The sequence below is a fragment of the Chaetodon trifascialis genome, chromosome 12 (assembly GCF_039877785.1).
Source record: "Chaetodon trifascialis isolate fChaTrf1 chromosome 12, fChaTrf1.hap1, whole genome shotgun sequence".
Classification (NCBI taxonomy): domain Eukaryota; kingdom Metazoa; phylum Chordata; class Actinopteri; order Chaetodontiformes; family Chaetodontidae; genus Chaetodon; species Chaetodon trifascialis.
In genome coordinates, this window is record NC_092067.1 from 27,572,223 (window position 1) to 27,591,534 (window position 19,312).

At 43.3% G+C, this 19,312-nt stretch overlaps 1 protein-coding gene across 1 annotated transcript in view; it reads right to left on the minus strand.

The window, feature by feature from the left end:
* LOC139339950 (titin-like) overlaps positions 1-19,312 on the minus strand; it is a 175,050-nt gene that overhangs the window by 139,886 nt on the left and 15,852 nt on the right. Inside the window, 20 exon segments of the mRNA XM_070975414.1 lie at positions 69-635; positions 961-1,239; positions 1,849-5,547; positions 7,756-7,767; positions 7,888-7,956; positions 9,878-10,042; positions 10,176-10,295; positions 10,764-11,048; positions 11,596-11,827; positions 12,259-12,427; positions 12,542-12,683; positions 13,491-13,751; positions 14,505-14,765; positions 15,101-15,361; positions 15,492-15,755; positions 16,248-16,508; positions 16,629-16,889; positions 17,473-17,736; positions 17,828-18,100; positions 18,446-18,712. Of these exon segments, the coding sequence (XP_070831515.1) occupies positions 69-635; positions 961-1,239; positions 1,849-5,547; positions 7,756-7,767; positions 7,888-7,956; positions 9,878-10,042; positions 10,176-10,295; positions 10,764-11,048; positions 11,596-11,827; positions 12,259-12,427; positions 12,542-12,683; positions 13,491-13,751; positions 14,505-14,765; positions 15,101-15,361; positions 15,492-15,755; positions 16,248-16,508; positions 16,629-16,889; positions 17,473-17,736; positions 17,828-18,100; positions 18,446-18,712 (8,112 nt within the window).

Below are 19,312 nucleotides of genomic sequence, written 5' to 3' on the forward strand. Positions count from 1 at the left end.
CAGTACTGCAGATTTGCAACAGCTTCAAATGCTGCAGTAGCCATGAAGGTTAACTAGATAGCTCTTACCTTGTACCTTCACTGAAGTGGAGCAAACTGCACTCCCAGCTTCATTCGTCACTGTGCACACATAATTTCCACAATCTTTCAGTGTGGTCTTTAGGATATCAAGAGTAACTGTCTTATCCTCAAAAGACAGTTTACAATCTGGAGACTGGTGGACTTTTCTACCATCTCTGGTCCAGGTGACTGTTACTCCAGTGTCCTCATCCACCTGACACTCAAGGTGCAGAGGAGCTCCGACCACAGCGGCAGTTGGACCCAGGAGCTTTACAAAGTTGGGCTTATCGATAACAAGCAGCTCCATGCTGCACTCAGCTGTCCCAACGTTATTTGACACCTTGCACATATAAAGGCCCATGTCAGCTGGGTCAAGCTGGTTTATGCAAAGAGTGTGTTTATTGTTTTCACAAGAGGTTTGGTAGTTTGTAGGCACTCTGGTTAATGCCTGGTTGTCTTTGAGCCAGACAACATTCAGTGGAGCAGATCCTGTTATTACACACTGTATCATTACCCTCTTTCCGACAAACACAGTCTGAGGGTCAGGTTTAGTTATAAAGGCAGGAGGGAATAGCTCTATAAGAGTTAAGAAAAGAGAAACACATTAGTGGCAATGTTATACCCTGTTAATTTACCTTAACAAATTAACAAACAAATAATTTACCTGCCAATCTGACAAAACCAAACCAGCAGAGCAAGAAAAACTTTACAAAATTAAGCGAATGAAACACAAAGTTTCAGGCACCAATGATTATCAAAGGAGGACCAGCAAAGAAGAGCATGAGAAATAACACCTTGTAGAAAAGAGAGCTCTACTAGAACAAGATTCACCTTTCATTCAACACCAATAACAGCGCCAAACTCAACCAGCGAAGAGGAAGGAAACATGCATTACTCTTACCTGTCACACTTAGAGAGGCGGAGCATTCATCACTGCCATGCTGATTGGATGCCTTGCAGGTGTATTCACCACTATCGTCCTTGGTTGCACTCAGAAGTTCAAGAGAGGAAGTGCTGAATCGACTGATAATCCTGTATTTATCACCCTCTTTGATTTGGTGGCCATCTTTGAACCACTTGAAGCTCACATTCGGAGCATCCTCAGTTTCACATTCAAACTTGGCAGCGTTGCCGATGTTGATCTCCATAGGGACAATTCTGTGCCTGAACACAGGTTTCACTGTGGTTTTGGAGAGAAAGAAAGACAACAAGACAAAGTAAATAAACAAGACCATTTGAAACGGAAGTAAAAAGGAATGTTTGTACTGGAGGTGGTGATCCTGGGATGGAAAAGTGACACACACAAAGTTATTCTGTTGTGACTGTGGAGGAAGAAAATGGTATTAGATGTAGGTTGAAGATGTCATGAAAGGGATTCTGTGATAAGAAAGGGAGTGAAAGCATGCAAAGAGGAATGGACCGGGAATGAGGACTGATGAATGCGTACAGATACGGACTCAAAGGTGATTCCTTGGGAGGACAGGAGAATGGATATGGTGATGATAAGCTTGTGGAGAAATAAATGAAAAAGGAATGAAAGCTTGAAGGAAAAGGGGGGTGTCACCGGTGTCTGGTGAAAACCTCAAACCCCCAAATTTAGTTTTGTGTGGAAAATACCCAAATCAACCATGATAGACCTTATGTTTTAAGTTTAGACTTTTAAAGGATTTCATGGACTTCTACTCATAAATATAGTCCCAAGTTCACATGCAGTTCGACTTATGGTTGATTGGAAATTCAATGTGTGAAGTTAGTTGATGATGATATCAAAGAACTGCCATCATCAAACCTCTTGAGACCACAGTGAGTCTTGAAGATGTTGTGGTCTTTCCAGCTTCATTCTCAGCCTCACAGACATACTCTCCTTGATGCTTCTCCTTGAAAACTGGGTCGATAACTAGGATGTATGTGTCATGGTCTTTAGAACACTTGAACTCTTTGCCAGATTTCACCAACTGGCCATTGAAAAACCAGTTGACTTTGGTGACATACTTTATGATGGCAGTAAAAATGGCCTTGCCATTTTCCTCAATGCAAACATCTTCCAGGCAATCTGTGACAACAGGATAATCAACCAGACTATCGGAGGACTCACTGATCATGACTGCCTCTGAAAGAAACTCCTCTTTGGTTTCACTGTGGGCAAAAATATCCACTCCTCGTTCAGCAGAAACCTGATCAACAGGCACTGTCATGGCAACTTCAGCAGTGGTGCCATCCCTCTCTGACCTGACTGTCTTCCTGCTCACCTCATGGATTTCAGACAGACTCTGAACAGCTGCGCTTTGGAAGGAAGCCATGGCTTCAGTTCTGATGGCTGCAGAATGAGATGCAGCAGGAGGAACCCCAACTGCACTCTCTGCAACCATCAAAGTGTCCACCACAGACAACAACATCTCTTTGGAGGGCTCTGAGCAGAGCAGTGCTTTCTGAGGCTTGTCAATCTGCATGGTACCTGGTTGCTCTGATGAAAGACTTTGTGGCTCATGGAAAACCATAGCATGCAGAGCTACCTGGAGTTCAGATCTGAAGTCAGCTGTCTGAGGGTATGTACCTTCAAAAGACAATGTGATCTCCATGGGGGCACATGGTGTTGTGATCAGGTATGTGTATGTGGCCTGTCTGGGCTCTTTCTGAACCTTCACCTCCTGTACTTCTACTGCATCTAACCTTCCTACAACGTTGGCTAGTAACACTGGTTGGTCACTGGCCACAGCAGACTGAAGAGCATCTCTGAGTTGACGTCGTATATTCAAGCTTGACGGTTTGGGAATCTGAATGAAAAAATGTAGTTCTTTAGGTAGAGTCTGAGTGTCCTGAGACTCATGAACAGACAGAACTGCTTCAGGTTGTGTCATGATGCTGACAGCTGAGCCCTCAGATTTATGTATTTCACATGACTGCTCTCCCTTAATGACCTGCTTTTCTTCTAGCAACACAGACTGTCGGACTGACTGGCCCTCCTGGATCTGGACTGCAAAGTCTTGTTGAGCAGCTTCTAAAATTGTACAGCTTTCAGTGGCTGCTGCTTTCTCCTCTATAAAAACAGTTTTTTTGGAGATCTTAGGCTCAGTTATCATCCTAGGCTTAAATTTCTCATCAGTTTTGAGGCTAACAGTATGACCCTCCTCCAGAGTCTGAGTGTCTGTGATGTTCAAAGAATGCATGATATTCCAGTGATCCTCTTTCTGGACTAATGCTCGCTGCTGCTTCAAATCAGTAATGAAAGGGATCTCCTTGGGCAGCTGCATGGGCTGGGAGGAGACTGTGAGGATACTCGAAGGCCTGGGCTCAGTTCGAAATTGTGATTGAACCCCGATCGTGGACACCTCAATATCTTTATGAGAATCTGCTGTGATCTCCATTCTCTCTTCTGATGTAGCAGCATGCCTTCTAGCCTTTTCCTGTTTCTGTGCTGCCACATGCTGATCAGGCTTGGTAATGGTAAGTATGCCTTCTTTTGGTAGAACTGATAAAGAATGAATGGACTGAAGGTATTTTGTTTGTGGTAACTCTTTCTTTGGTTGAACAGACATGACATCAGTCTTTGCTGAGAACTCTGAAGTTGCCTCGCAAACTGCAGTTCTTTGCTCTTCTTGGGTCACAGAATACAACAAAGTTGGACTCTTCCTTGTTTCCGCCTGCTCTGTAGAGGGCTTTTTGCTGCTGAACCGTCCCTCAGACTGTAAAACATCCTGATCACTGATAACCTGCAGATTCAGGAGTCTTTCTCCCTCTCGCTGAGGCTGCAGACACACAAAAGATGCTATACCTGCCACCTGTCCCGCCTGTTCACATTGGAGTTCATATTTCTCTTCAGCAGTTACAGCCGACTTATAGTTCATGTCTTTGCATGGGGAGATGCTCTTCTGCTCCGGTCTATGTATTTCAAATCTCTGCTCCTTGAATAAAGTCACTCCTCTTTCACTCACTGATGCTGACACTGGCTTAGCTTGTTCTTTCTCAAACAAGAGTTCAGTGGCTGCATCTAAGGCTGGCAGAGGCTCAGAGTGTCGCTCTGTGACTGGCAGTCGCACTGTAGACTGAGCGGAGTATAAAATCTTAAGCCCCTCTGTGACTCTGAAACTCCTCTCTTCCTCTGGCCTGTGAGTGACGCATGATGTTTCATCGTGGATGGGCAGAATGGACTCTACTTGATGACTACTAATGAGCTGCCTGGGTTCGGTCAAGGTCTTCTCATGCTCTGGGACCCAGTCTGTCAAGGCCCCAGCACTTATTGTGGTGAATGGCAACACCTCCTCAGATGTGGCTGAAATGATTTTCAATGGCTGCTCTTTGGCTAACTGGAGTTCTACAATCTCTGGGCTGAGAATCCGTTCAGAGTGCTGCTCTGTCATCTTTTGTCTCTCCTGGACTGAAGATAAGAAAGTTGCCATATGCAGCTGCTTCATAGGAACAGCTGAGACCTGGGGTGGATGAGTGGGAGCCAAAGAAACGCTCTCCTGTATTTCATGAGACTGCAGCACTGCTGCCTGGTGGGTAAGCTGCTCTCGCTGAAGGGTTGCAGCAGAGATATCAAGCTCTTTGAGAGTTCCCACCTCCTCACTTGGAATAATCTGCCGATCCTCAGTGCTAATGGTGTAAATCAACTGATCTGATAGATTTCTTTCCTGGTATAATCTGGATTCTGTAGTTTCTTCAGTCAAAGATATTTTCAAACCTTTTGTTTTCCTAATTAACATGTACTCTTCCTGAACTTTCTCCCTGACAACCAGCAGCTCTGCGGAACAAGATGCTTCCCCATATTGGTTGGAAGCCTTACAGGTGTAGACACCACTGTGCTCTTGTTTGACACTCTTAACATTAATAAAGCCAGATCCATCTGGGTTGTTCACAATGATACAGAACCCACTTGGCTGAATCTGAAAGCTGCCTTTGAGCCACTGGATCTCAGGGAGAGGATCTCCAGTGACAATATACCTGAAGAAAGCCTGACTGCCCTCAGACAACTGAAGAGACTCTGTAGTTTTAATGAATTCTGGAGGTTTGCCAGTTGGTGCAAACATTCTCCCATCAACTTTTTCCCCCCTTTCTGGCTCCTTCATCCCAACATGCAAATAAGAATTGCAAGTTGACTGACCAAGTCTGTTGCTGGCAGTACAGGAGTACTCTCCTTCAAGCTCCTGTTGAACTTTGTTAATGACCAAGCTATACTTGTCTCGGTCATGAATGAATGTATACACAGACGAACTCATTATGATATGGCTGTTGTGGAACCACTGAATGGTGGGTTTAGGGAAACCGGACACTTCGACAGTAAACGTGGCAGTTTCTCCGACAGTCACAGCTGCTGGAGAAAGTTCACTAAGGAAAACTGGTTTTTCTTTTTTCTTCTCCAAAGTGCTGGAGTAGTAGTGTTCAGAATCTGGCCAAAGTTCAAGTGTTCTGGTTTTATCTGGCAACATTAGGCCAGTGTAGTATGACTCTTGGGTTTCTGCTTCCTCTGCGATGGTTGAGCTAGAGAAGGCTGAGTTGAATAATGACAGTTTAAAGTAAAGTGAGGCACATAGTACAACCACAATACAATCACAATACACTGAAAACACAGTGACATATGCATCTACAGTTGAGTTATAGTTGACTGAAATGTAAATCAAACAACCATACTGTTGTAGCCAAATTACTACAAATGATGATTCTTTACATCACTTCTGTCCATTTCCAAAACACACCATTTGTTTTCAGTTCACTTTCAGGATTGAAAAAAACAACAACATACTCATATCTGACATCAAACACTATTAAACAGAAAGGCTTTATGATTTCACTGACATTTACCACTTCATGCTATAAACACGTGACTGAAGTTAACGAGTTACAGAGCTGCAGCAGCTCTATAAACTGATCAGTGGACCTTGAGTTACGGATTTGATAAAGCATAAAGAATAGGAAATGCAAATTGAATCAATTTTGGAAAACATCCCAAAATATCAGTACAACATTCTAAAACATAAAATTCAACTTCTAAAAACTGAACATGATTTTCCTGAAGAGTGAATACTAACAAAATAACACCTTTGTAAAGACATAAGGAAAAAAAAGTCTACATCATGGCCAAAGGTATCCCTGTTGACATCAAACAGTATTTACCTTTCTGTTCCTCCTGGGCCTGAACCATTGGTTCCTTCTCCACTGCAGTTACTGAAAAGACACAAACGTTTACAAATTACAAACATTCCCAAAACTGTGCATAAAGTCTCATATGGTGCAAGACTGTTAGAATCAGTGACAGGTCGTGCATCCATATTATCTGTTTGTATTCATTTTTTCTTTCAACTGAACTTCTTGCATGCTTCCTTTTGGGCTTTAGTGTGCAGCATCTCTGGCTTTTTGGAAAATGCTGAGTGATATGAGTGTCTCTCTGTATTTCTTTTGATGTTGTTGTCAGTAAAGCAGGACACAGAGGTCAGAGACCTCTCCTAAGCACAGTGGTTAAAACCTTGTTGAAGAAGTGCGTCACCATGTGAAGAAGTGTGCCTCTGCTGGCTGTGTGGGTGGAAAGCAGTGTGAATGAGTGGTGGGCCAAACAAAGCCCAAGCGAGCAGAAGGACCAAAAGCATGCAGATGCCAACCTTTCATCACTGTGCTGCACTCAGCATCCCCGGCTGAGTTGACATTTGTGCAAGTGTAAGAGCCCCCTTGTCCGGGTCCCACATTGTTAACATTTAGACAGCACAGGGGGCCGTCGTGTTTCAGAGAGAAAGACACAGAATCTTCAACATTCAACCGGTTGTAAAGCCACATGACAAACGGAGTGGGAACCCCCTTCATAACGCAATACAAGGAGTCGCTGTTTCTGTTTGTGATCAGCAGCTCAGGGGGGAGTTTGATCAGGAAGTCAGGGCAGCTGGAGAGGCGTTGGCCTCGCTTGTCATGAGGCAAAACATCAGGGAAATACAGGTGGCTGATGAGGCTGTAAGGTCTCTGGGAAGATGGAGGCGATGGTCCCGGCTTCTCCACCGCCTCCTGCTTGTCTTGGTAAGGAGGATCTCTATGGGTCTCCCTGTCTGTCTGAGACACTTTACGCACAGAATCGGTAGGGATGGGGGTTTCTGCTTTGAGATTTGCTTCTTTAGCTGGGTGAGAATAAAGTTAGGAAGAGTAATTAGGGGTCAGACTTTATAAGGCCATGACTCTAAACACTAAAGGGATTAGTAAGATGGATGTATGGATGAGGTTAGTGAAGCAAAGCTGGCAACTGCAGGAAGAGAATAAACTAGACTACAACGCTTGTTATTCTATTACATTCTAACAGGTTACAGACTGAGAGGAAATATTAAATAATGAGAGGAAGGGTGAAGCAGGAGGAGCAGGTGGAGAGATTGGATGGACCAGATGGAGAAACAGACTAATTAAAAAAATAAAGATTAACCACCTTCAACAGTGAGCTGGGCGGAGGAGCTGTTCTGGCCGTGTGGGTTAGTGGCGGTGCAGCGGTACACACCCTGATCCGCCACACCAACACCCTGGATGACGAGGGACAACAGGCCCCCAATCTGAGAGCTCCTGACGCGCTCCGTGTCCACCACACTCTGGCCGTTATGATCCCATATCACCCTGGCGAAGGGCTGGCCATCGAACGAGCAGCTGAACTCGGCCATCTCACCACTTTTCACCCAGACGTCGTTCATTTCCATCAGCAGTTTGGGGCTGGCTGAAAGTTTGATGTCAATGCTGCTCATCTCCACTGAGCTTACACTCTCCATATGACTCTCAACCGTCCTCCAAGACAAGGAGGTACTCTCAGAGACCAGCTCAGTAAACTCAACACTGTGGGCTGTTTGTCCCACCGACAGAGAGGTGAAACTCTCTGTCTGAGCCTCCAGACTCTGACTTAGCTTCGTCTCATCCCCAGTGCTCGACAGACTAGCTAAGGCTTTTTTATCTGGGTAATAAGAAAGAGTAGAAGAATTAGGTCAACACATCATTCTGGTGACTTCTTCAGGCTACTTGTGTCATAGCTTGTTTGCCAAGAGTGCAGTTGGAGTGGAGCGTTGAGGATCAGTCATGATCAGTGAGGGAGTGGACAGTGGCTGGTTTCCGCTGTCAATCATGCAAGCTTGACCGGAGCAAAAATTTCAAATAAAAAAACAGCTATGGATTATGTCCGTGCTTGAGCATGAGGAACCCGGAAAGCTGGATTTCCAAAGTGCAGATCGGTTTTGATCATGCTGCATTCTGCTGAAACAAAGACTCATGTCTCAGAATAAGACATCCCTACTGTTAAGACGTAGGAAGAGAAGACAGTCATGCATCACGTGTGAGACACGTGTAAGATTATCACCTGTGAGGATATCAGAAAACAGAAACAATGCAGACTTTCTGAAGGCTGAGCTGGCAAACTGTTACCAAACTGGGGCTGCCTGCACAAAGATCCTGCTGACACGTCTACAGAGATACTTAATCTGAAGAAAAATTAAGACAAACTAATTAAAGCTGAAAGAGTCAGCCAGTCTTCTTGCTATGGCTCTCGGTTTGACAAAATTAGGTATCAAGTGAAACATGGATTGTGAATTGTAGCATAGCAACAATGTTGTTGAGTGAGCTTCAGTACCAGGCCAGAGTCACCGGAGAAGATCAGTGTCCATCAGTGATGGAGGAGTCCACATGTTTATCGTTTAGCTATGCTAAACAGTATCAATCAGATAAAGTTAGCTCTGTCACCTTGTTAGCGAAGAGAAGTACTTAAAATAGTTTGTTAAAATGATGCTCAATATTACCTCGCTAGCTAATGTTAGCTTAGCATGGCCCAATTATTCATAATGACTATGGGCTTTCCACCAGGTGAACCTTTGAAAGGTTTTGGTGATTACTGTGGCTGAAAATAAGCAAATTTGTAGAGGACACACTGAAACTAAACTGATAGCCATCTCACCGATGATTTTCAGCCAGCTCACATTAGCCGTCTTGTAAACGAAGCTAAAAAAACAAAACAAAATGTTCATTAGTAACTTTGGTTTGTCGTTTGGGATTTAGGAGTTAAATCATTATCAATAGCCAGAATTATGCTTGGCAGCCTTTCAGCCATCTCATGTGATGTTTTCTTGGGAATATTTTGTCTGAAAATGTATAAATCTGTGGTGGATTTTCTTCAATTGTGCTTCAGGCCTTTGTGCTCAGCTGGTTCTGAACGATTGGAGGCACAGATTAAACTGATGTCCATTTTCTCATCTGACTCTGGCATGGACTGTTTTTACAAAATGCCGGCATCTAAAATCTTTGTGCGACCAGCAGCAGTTGATCTCTGGCTCGAGTGTACCGAGCACACATGCCTGAAACCTTGCCACTTGCGTGCAGCCTTCTATTGGCTCAATAAAAGTTGGAGCTTTCGTCGGCCAATAGATGCTTCATTTTATATTTGACAAGTGAGTGAGTTTGAAGCACTGGAGTGAAGGAGGAGACGTCCTCTGTCTGGACAGCATCTGATGCACTCATGAGCAGAAATGTTCTGATTGATCAAGCAAACATTAATAATCGTGATCAAATCGGTGAGTAGATTCATACCTTGTTTGGTTCAATAACAGAATCTGGTAGTTAACCGGTTTACAGAATGTCAGATTTTGTTTCTACAAACACACTTTAAGAGGATTTTTCTTATTGTTTCAGTGGAAACCGACATGTAAGATTCAGATTTTGAGCTGAAATGAGAGCGTCGCCAGTTCAAGACATGCTCGCAGATATGTTTGACTGTTGAAACACATGCAGCACACTCTGGTCTAACAGTAATAGATCTATGTGCATGTCATTGGCACATTTACGTCTGAATTGCTCACCGTCGATATTCAAAGTCGCAGCACATGTGACCATTCCTGCCGAATTTGTGGCAACACATGAGTACTCTCCTTCGTGGTTGGGGAGAACTCTGGAAATCTCCAACTGGCAGGTTTCACCATAATGAGACATCTTGAAGACATCTGACTGTCTGATCTCTCTGTCATTACAGAACCAAGAAATCTGCAGATCTGGAGACAAAGCATTCAACAGTCAGGATCAGCAGAGCCAAATGTCTTTTACCATAATACTTCTGATGACACCTATTACAGATTTATGGTCGACAAGTATCTGAAGTGCTGAGAAGGCGAGAGTGGCCACTACCTTCCCCAGAGATGCTGCACTGGAACTGGGCAGGGTGTCCCTCTGTGACCAGGATGTCCCGCATGGGAGCAGTGAGGACCGGAGCAGAGACCCGAGCCACAGCTTCCACCACTTCAGGAACTGGAAGGCAGATGACATGACAAAAAGCATAATCAATGGCAGCATTGGTAATGGTTATTCATCACGTTTACATACGAGGATGATTTGCTTTCAGTTCCTCCAGTGTGAAGGTTTGCTGCTTTTCTTCTTTTCACATCTCTGAATCTGTCTCTGAATCTTTTTCGACAACATAAATAATATGAAGACACAAAGATGTGATGTATGAAGACGACTTTGGGCTCTGCCAAACTATGATTTGTTTTTTCCGCGCTTCAGTTTTTGTTTAAAACTGACCAGAATCAGGATTTTTGATGTCTATGTTTCTAAATGAAAATCATTATGCAAAAATGTCTCAACTCTGTGACAACAGAAAAAAACGGATCAACCAACCAAAGCACAGTGCAGCAGCTGAACTCTGGAAAGGAGGTCTCCAGAGCAGTCCTAAAACTAAACCGGTTCCAACATCTGGCCAGCTTGTGATCACTGTACCTTCCACGGTCAGAGCGGCGGAGCTCGTCTCCTCTCCGTAGTCGTTCTTGGCGGTGCAGCTGTAGACGCTGGCATCCTCGGGGAAGACTTCCAGCAGCAGCAGCGTGTGTTCGTCTCCATCGTGGAGGAACTTGCACTTGTAGCTGGTGGATAGAGCCTGGGAGTCTTTGTACCACGACACCTGAGGCTGAGGGATGCCGCTCACCTGCACTGAGAAGCGGACTGATCTCCCCGACGTCGCGGTCTGAGGCTGCATGTGGCGGACGATCTGAGGAGGCTCCGGCACTGCGGACAGAAAGGTAAGTCAAGTTTTTCAGGACACCAGAAAACGTGGCAGTGGGAAGAAATGTCTCCATGTTCCGTTTGTCAGCTAAGCTCAAGCTAAGTTACCATGAAGCAGTAAATTAAAGGTGTTGTGCTTTCTGATTAATTGATTCTCAGTTCTAGTGTTTCAGAATCACATGCTGTCAGCAGCAAACCACAGCAAAGGTTAAATGATCTTTGATTTTTCACTTTTTTGCTACAAACAGAAGAGAAAGACTAGAATTGAACATGTGTTGTCTTGCCAGTAGAAAATTAAATACTTCATCAAAGAATTAATGAAACTGAAAGTTTAAGAAGGGTCACTGCATTAATAATAAAGAAATTTAAGTAAATGTATGAAACGCTTTTTACTGCCGACTTTATAACCATTACTTTGAAAGTAATGACAGATTCTAAAAATTGGACTCATTTTGTTTGTTTGTGATATTCGTGTTGAGGAAAACAAGCAGAGCTGCACTGATGGTGTTTTGTTTGTTCTACAGAAGCCAAAGCTGACGGTGTCTCTTACGTCTGACGTGGAGGTTCATGGTGCTCCTGTTCTTGCCGGCTAAGAAGGTGTACTCCCCTGCATCACTCCTGTAGGTCTCAGAGATGGTGAGGCGGTGGAGCTTCCTTATGGTGGCGTAATTGAACCTCTCCTCCACTGAGAACTGGATCTCCACTCCGTTCCTCATCCAGTGACCCTCCACGTCATCTTCATTCACCTCAAACTCAAAGGTTGCTCTTTGTTTCTCAACAACCTGCAAAAACAGACGAAGAATTCCAGTATTTCCCAGGAATTCACTGATGTCTGCAGTCGTTTAAATGCCTGCATGAATCTGTCAGGACACTACGTGTTCAGCAGATCAAGCCTTTGGCAGTGCACTTTTTTGCTCCTCAATGATGGTGAAATTTTAAACCAAACTGTTGTTCTAATATGACACAAATCAACAAATATAAAACTAACAAAACGTCTTCTAGAACCTCAAGCAAGCCCATTTGCCTTTTTAAAACATAGAAGTACCATGATCTGGATGAATGAGAGTCTTCAGAGATGCTTAAAACAATATTGATTTATGGTAAGAAAATAATGACATTTTAATTCAGTTTTTTTCATTTTAAAGTGAAATACTCAACTGTGTCTTCAAACAATTCAAAGTGCATTCGTACATCGATAACAATATGAACTCACAGTGATGTCCCTGCTAGCAGGTTCTGAGATTTTGACGTCCCGTCCCTCAACTCCCAGGTGGCCCTTGGACATGCTTGATCCAGCCACAGCGGTGTATTCCCCGGCATCAGACAGGCGGACTGACGGCAAAACCAGACGGTGCACGAACTTGTCTGAGGTCATTTTATATCTGCAGGAGCCACAGACAGTACCACAGAAAGTTGATTGAGACATTTTCATCATTTATTTGTTTTCATGATGTTGGTGCAATCGGTAGAGGAGGTAGGAGTGTGAGCAACCGTACCTGTCAGACATCTCCAGCTCCTGACCGTCCTTCATCCACATCACCTGGATGTTGGGTTCAGAAACTTCACACTCAAACGTTGCTCTCTTTTTCTCTGTGATCTTCAGGTCCTTCAGGTGTTTGGTGAATTCAACCACACGAGCTGCCGTGGAAGAAAAAAAGAAAAATAAATGAATTGTTTGAGCTTAATGTTGAATCAAATGACTCATCAAATGTCAAGACGGTTTTCTCATGGTTCCAAATTCACAAAGAATCAAGTTTCATGGGTCTTCTGACTGGATGGTTCAATCTCAATGCTTGAGAGGAGGGCAAAAGTCCGGCTCCATAAGCATTTCTCTTTTATTTGGATGGCGTTTTGGCCCTCAAGCCTTCTTCAAGGTCAACAATCAACTATGCTTTTATCAACCCAGTGCCCCGGGAAAAGCACGAATGAACGAATGACTGTTAAAACATAATGACTGCTTCCATATAGGGCAGGTCATTAAGGAAGTTCTCATGGTCATTGGGAAGGTTGTCGTGGTCCTTTAGGAGTTTCTACTGATCACTGGGAAGGTTCTGGTCGACTGTAGACTGTTGTGGTCATCAAGGAGATACTATAGGTCTTTTCTGTTGCTCTAGTATCTATTGGATAAGTTCTACAGGTCACTGAGGAAACTATGAGGATATTTGAGTGGTCCTCTTGGGGGGGCACTCGTACTCATTAGAAGAGTTCTTGGGGTCCTTTATGTGGTTTTTGTAGTATTTTGGGTGGCCATATTGCTCCTTGATATCGGGTTTGTTTTCTCTGATAAAGCTACTTTACGCTAGCTCCTCAGCAGCAAACAGCAGACAGAGACTAGCTGGTGAACATAGTGGAAATTCTAGCAGCTACAGAGTCAGATATTTTTATTGGGAGGTGGTGGAGACCAAAATGGAGCTAAAAGGAAAATAATAAACAGGTAAATCTTACCCTCAACATCAAGCTTTGCTGTAGTGACTGCAGAGCCGGCCATGAAGGTGTACTCGGCGCTGTCACCGAAGTGAACATTTCTGATGCTCAGAGTGTGAGTGAGCTGTTTGCAGCGAGCCTGGCATCTGTCCGTGGACCGTATCTCCACGCCATTCTTCAGCCATTTGTACGTGATTTCCTCATAGTTGACGTCCACCTCAAATGTAACAGTGTCTTTCTCCTGAGCGTTCAAGTTCTGCAGCATTGTTGTGATGAGGATGGCTGAAAAAACAACAAAACTGATGGTGAGTTAACTGAAACTTTCATACACCTTCCAGACACAAGTACAGATGAGCAGTGCTGATGCAATGAAACACAATGACCTTAATCCCCTTAAACAGTCCTTAATTGGCCTCTGAGAAGACAGAAAACACCTTATTCCAAATCCAAACCTTCAGTCCTCGCCTCATTTGCCTTGAAAATGCAAAATAAGTACAATTTAAGATTTTAGTGTGCACAATAATTTGAAACATTTTATAAAATCTACTTATGATCAGTTTACAGTGCTATTGAGATTGTTGTTTTGGTTTATGTAAGAAATATTCTCATGTGTAATGATAAAGTAATGATATTTGAATGACTGAATGAATGAGTGTATCAGTGGATTTTCACATATTGCCAGTTTTTAAATTTCATTTTAATTTCGAAGGTAAGAAAAAAAAAGTTTACACCCGTTGATGTAACACACTGATGTAATTTATTAATAAACGGCTTTTGAAACTAAAGTGTTATTAAAGGGTTTAGTTTTTCCAAATGAATGGACAAATTAACATCAAACACCTTGATTTAGATCGAGGTAAATTAAGGACATTTTATGGGTTTGTTATTTCATTGTGAATAACCAACAGAATCGATCATCAGCTGAAGGTTCTTAGATCAGCTTTAAATGTGTTTATGGATTATTTTAATGAAAAAATCATATATGTTAATCAGCCATGATGCTGTCAGTGACAGTAGCTTTGGGGATGAACTTACGGTTAACGGTTAACGTTGCAGACACTCGGTCATTCCCGCAGACAAAGGTGTACTCTGCAGAGTCGTCCTTGCTGGTGTTCATGATCTTCAGCTGGTGGAGTTTTCCCTGAACCACAATCCTGAACTTCTCGCTCATCTCGATCTCCACGCCGTCTTTCAGCCAGGTGGATGGCACATTGAAGTGAGAAACCTCACACTCGAATGTGGCCACCTGGGTCTCTGGGACCGCCACGCTCTTCAAGGGCCGAGTGACACGCAGGGCTGAGGGGAAATGTCAGTCTCAACATAGTTTGCAGTATTGTCTCAAAGAGATAACCCTCCTTACAGAAATAACATTAAACTGGTCTTTAGCTTTGGCCTCTGCTAGCTGACAAACTGTTGCTTTAACGCTATATAAAGTCCTGTGCATGTCACACCTTGTAATACATAGTAACATGGTAGTTGTGTCAGCATCCCCTGAAACTGAACCCTAAACTTACTGGCTGCTGATTCTTGTAAACATAACCTTCCTAAACACAGTTTAATTTAATCCTTGTTGGATATTTTCATACACTTTTTCAAAGACTACTAATGTATCATGCTATGCTAACACTTACACTCAACAACGAGGCGAGCGCTGCACTGGAGGTGGCCCACCACAGCGGTGTACTCTCCCTCTCTGCTGCTGTCCACATCGTGGATGATCAGTTTGTGGGTCTTCTTCTCCGAAAGTATCGTGTAGTGCTCGTTCGGCTTTAGCTCCACATTGTTGTGCGTCCACTTCACAGGGATGTCGTCCTCGGAGATGCCCACCTCAAATACGGCTGTTGCACCCAACAGTGACGTCACGTCCTTTGGCTTCTTCAGGATCTTGATGGCTGTGGGGAATGTTTTAGAGTTTTAGAATTTGTTCTGTAATTGTTTTCTTTTGAACGGTATTCCTTGGTTTTTATGTTCAGCAAAGGAAAAATATGAGATCTTGTTTTTATGTAATTGTTGGTTGCTTACTTTCAACGTTAAGCCTGGCATTTGCAGACAGTTTTCCGAGTTTGAAAGAGTAAACAGACTCATCCTGTGTGGTGCAGTTCTTGATCTTTAGGGTGTGAACTGTGTCTTCAATCGTGATCTCGCATTTATCGCTGGGCTGAATCTCGACGCCGTTCTTAATCCACTGTGCTCCTCTCACGTCCTTGTGGGTCAGCTCCAAGCTGAACACAGCGTCCTGAGTCTGGACCACGTTCAGGTTTTTCAGGGTCTTCTTGATCTTCACAGCTGTGGAGACAAATGTTATTAATCCAGGATTTGTTAGTGTGTTTTAGATCATTTGCTCTCAACCTGGGGTTTGCAAGTAGCCATTGCCATGGACAGATATTTGTCAGCAAACCAAATCCTACCACCTTTGTGCATTTAAGACAAGATTAATTTCTGGCCTTGCTTGTGATGAGCTGAGCTGTGACGAACAGCTAGCCCACCACAAAAGAGAAAAAAATGCACCTTGCATTTGCATTTGCATGATGTATCTCGCTGGTAAGCATGCTAGTCAACAGAAGATCCAAAAGAAAGCTGGGTTTTGTTTTCAGTCACATTGATCTGATGAAATGAATTTGTGCTCCTTTGGTTCACTTCTTGGACATAGTGTCATTTGATAAGTTTGAAATTCAATTTCAATATATTGAATATTTGTCCTTCAATGGCTCCTTTATAAAGAATTCAAACAGCATGTGTTCTGTATGTGTCTGTTTCGTTCATAAAAGCTTGACCTACCCTCGACTTTCAGGGTAGCTGAGGTCATGGAGGTGGCGACCTGATAGGTGTACTCTCCAATGTCTGTGGCTTTGGTGATGACAATGACGAGGCGTCTGACGGCACCATTCACTTCACTCAGTGTGTTCTCATTGAAATCGACAGGCTGGCCATCTTTCAGCCACTTGCCCTCAGCAGAGGGGTTGGCTACTTCACACTCTAGCACGGCCGTCTGGGAGTCGGCCACTACCAAATCGCGTAGGGGCTTCTTGATAGCACCACCTGGGGTCAGAAGACAGTTCCAGTCAGTCAATGCTTAGTCCAGTCAGCACTACAATGTCAACCTGCCATAGACACCACCTCTGAGACTGCTGAATAATCAAAACATGTTGACAGTCTTACCTGTTACAGTAAGTGAAGCACTGCACATCTTCTCACCAGCAGCAAACATGTACTCGCCCTCTTCATCCTTCATTGCATTCATGACAGTCAGGGTGTGGAGCTTGTTCTTTGATTCCATCTTGTACTTGGCACTGGCCTTGAGTGGCTGCCTCTTGAAGGTCCAGAAGGCATCAATGCCTGGGTGAGAAACCTCGACTTCAAATGTGACATTCTCAGACTCGGAGCACTCCTTGTCCTTCATTGGTTTCACGATCTGGACAGCTGTTGAGATGAAGAGTTGGACCATTTAACGAGTGATCAGCTTGTCAACTTTCATATTCGTAGCAAAAGATGCTAATAATTGCTTTTGTTTTGGTCACTGGACAACATTGACCCTCTCTGTCAGAGAAAATGTAATTACTAAAGTGTCCAGCAGATGGAGCTGAAGTGGTGTCAGTGTAGTTCTGCATGGATCTTGGTCATGTTTTACATGAATGGGTCTGAGTCTTTGATTGGTCAACTTAAAAAAAGCTATTTTGGTTGATGTGTTTTGAATGTGGCAGAAAGTCTGTTTCTGAAGTTTCAAGTCGGGTCAAAGATGAGTTTGTGTTTTACTTTGCTACTTATTGTTGTGCCATAATTTCCCTTGACATTAAAGAATATTTGATAGTTATACCTAAAATTAATTGAAATAAGGGATATGTCATTCTGTTTGTTTACTCATCTAACTCAAAACAAAAATATCATCTGTGTGTACAAATCATACAAAACAAAAGTATTTCAGTAACAGTCTTGTTTATGACCAACAGTCTTCATAAGTCACCACATGCTTAATCCTCATTCAATGTTTCCTTATACAACTTACTCTGAACAGAAAATCTGCAGCTGGTGTCAGCTCGGCCAACCACCAGTTTGTAGTGTCCTTCATCGGAAGCGTAGGTCCTGTTGAAGACCAGACGCTGCTTGGCTCCCTTTGCCACCATCTGGATTCGGTCGCTGGGCGTTAGCAGCTTATCACCATGGTACCATTTGACTGAGCTGACGTCCTGAGCAGAGATCTTGCTCTCCAAGACAGCCTTGGTTCCCTCAACAGCACTAGTGTCCTTCAATGGGACCAAGACGCCAATTGCTGCAAAACAAGATAAAATCTGTTGTTTGTAGCATTTTACTTTGGAGTTCTAAACCCGTTAGAAAAACAACATGCATCTAAAGTGTCTTACTCTGAATGACCAGCTTTGCAGAGGTTGAGATTGCCTGAGCGGGAACCACAAATGAGTACATTCCAAAGTCATCCTTGTTGGTGTCTTCAATCAGAAGTTTGTGGATCTGTCTGTCGATCACAATGTGGACACGGTTTGAGGCTGTGACTGGCTGTCCGTTCTTCATCCAGTTTCCTTCGACGTTCTCCTGGGAGAACTTGACCTCCATCTGAGCAATGTCGCCCTCGCAGACGGTCAGGTCGGTCAGAGGCTGCATCAGTGTCACTGGACGCACTGAAACAAGACAAACATGTTAGATACTAGATACAGAAAGAGTAAAAGTCAAAGTAGTGCTCTCTAGGGGCTGCAGTATTCTTTACAGCCCAATATATGAAATTGGTGCATGGAACAACATAATAAAGCTTTAGCCATTTTTAGATTTTTCAATTATGAGGTATCTTTGTGTGCTACGAGAAAGTACATGAAATGCCGAAAAGGGTTCATCTGTGCAAGAGCAGGAATATTAAAATTCATGGCGATCGGCCCGTTACATATCTTTTATTTTTCTTCTAATTTTGCATAGAAAATTTCCATATTTAGTACAAATGTACAAAACTTATTGTTACTTCCATAACTCACATTTCATCTTCAGTGAGGCACTTGTCTTGAACTCGCCCACTTTGAAGCTATATTTTCCCTGATCCTCCTTCTTGACGTCTTTGACGGACAGAGTGTGTCTTCCACGGCGGGAGGACATGACATATTTACTGCTGGGCGAAAGCAGCTTTTCTCCAAAGAACCAGCTACCCTCAGCGTCCTCACGTGACACGACACACTCAAACTCTCCAGAGTATGTCTCAGGCACCTCTGTGCTCTCCAGCTGCTTCAGGATCTCCAGCGGAGCTCCTGTTCATTACAAATTACAGATGGCACATCAGTGACTCCAGTTACAGTGAAAAGTCAATCATACACTTGGACACAGTGGTGAAAGAAACCCATGTTAACTCATATTGTATTTACTTCTTGATACCAGAAACTTCTTGTGCACACCTTAGCAAAGGCATTGGGGAGCAGATCAAGTTTTACTTCAGAAAGACCGTTTCCCTGCACCTGACAATTATGTGTCAGTGCTGTATCTGGCAATTATATATCAATGCTGCATCTCTTTCATAATATGTGCACTTACTGCATCTGTCTTTTGTAGATTTAAGCACAGCTAATTTGCAAGATTTTTGGATGCTATTTAGATAAGATATCTAAAATGGCATCTACATAGAAAAGTTGTTCCGACACAACAACACATTTTATACTTCCTGCATGATGAGAGGGACAGCTGGAAATTTTTCAACTGTGGCTGAGATTGTTTTTAAACTTTTATGTAACTGAACATCAGAGTGTAAAAGACCAATTCAAAGCTAGGGACCAGTCCTCAGATATATAGTAAAGAAGAAAAAAAAAATCTCTGAAGAAAAAATAAAGTTTAGGGACTGTCCTCTTTGACTGTAG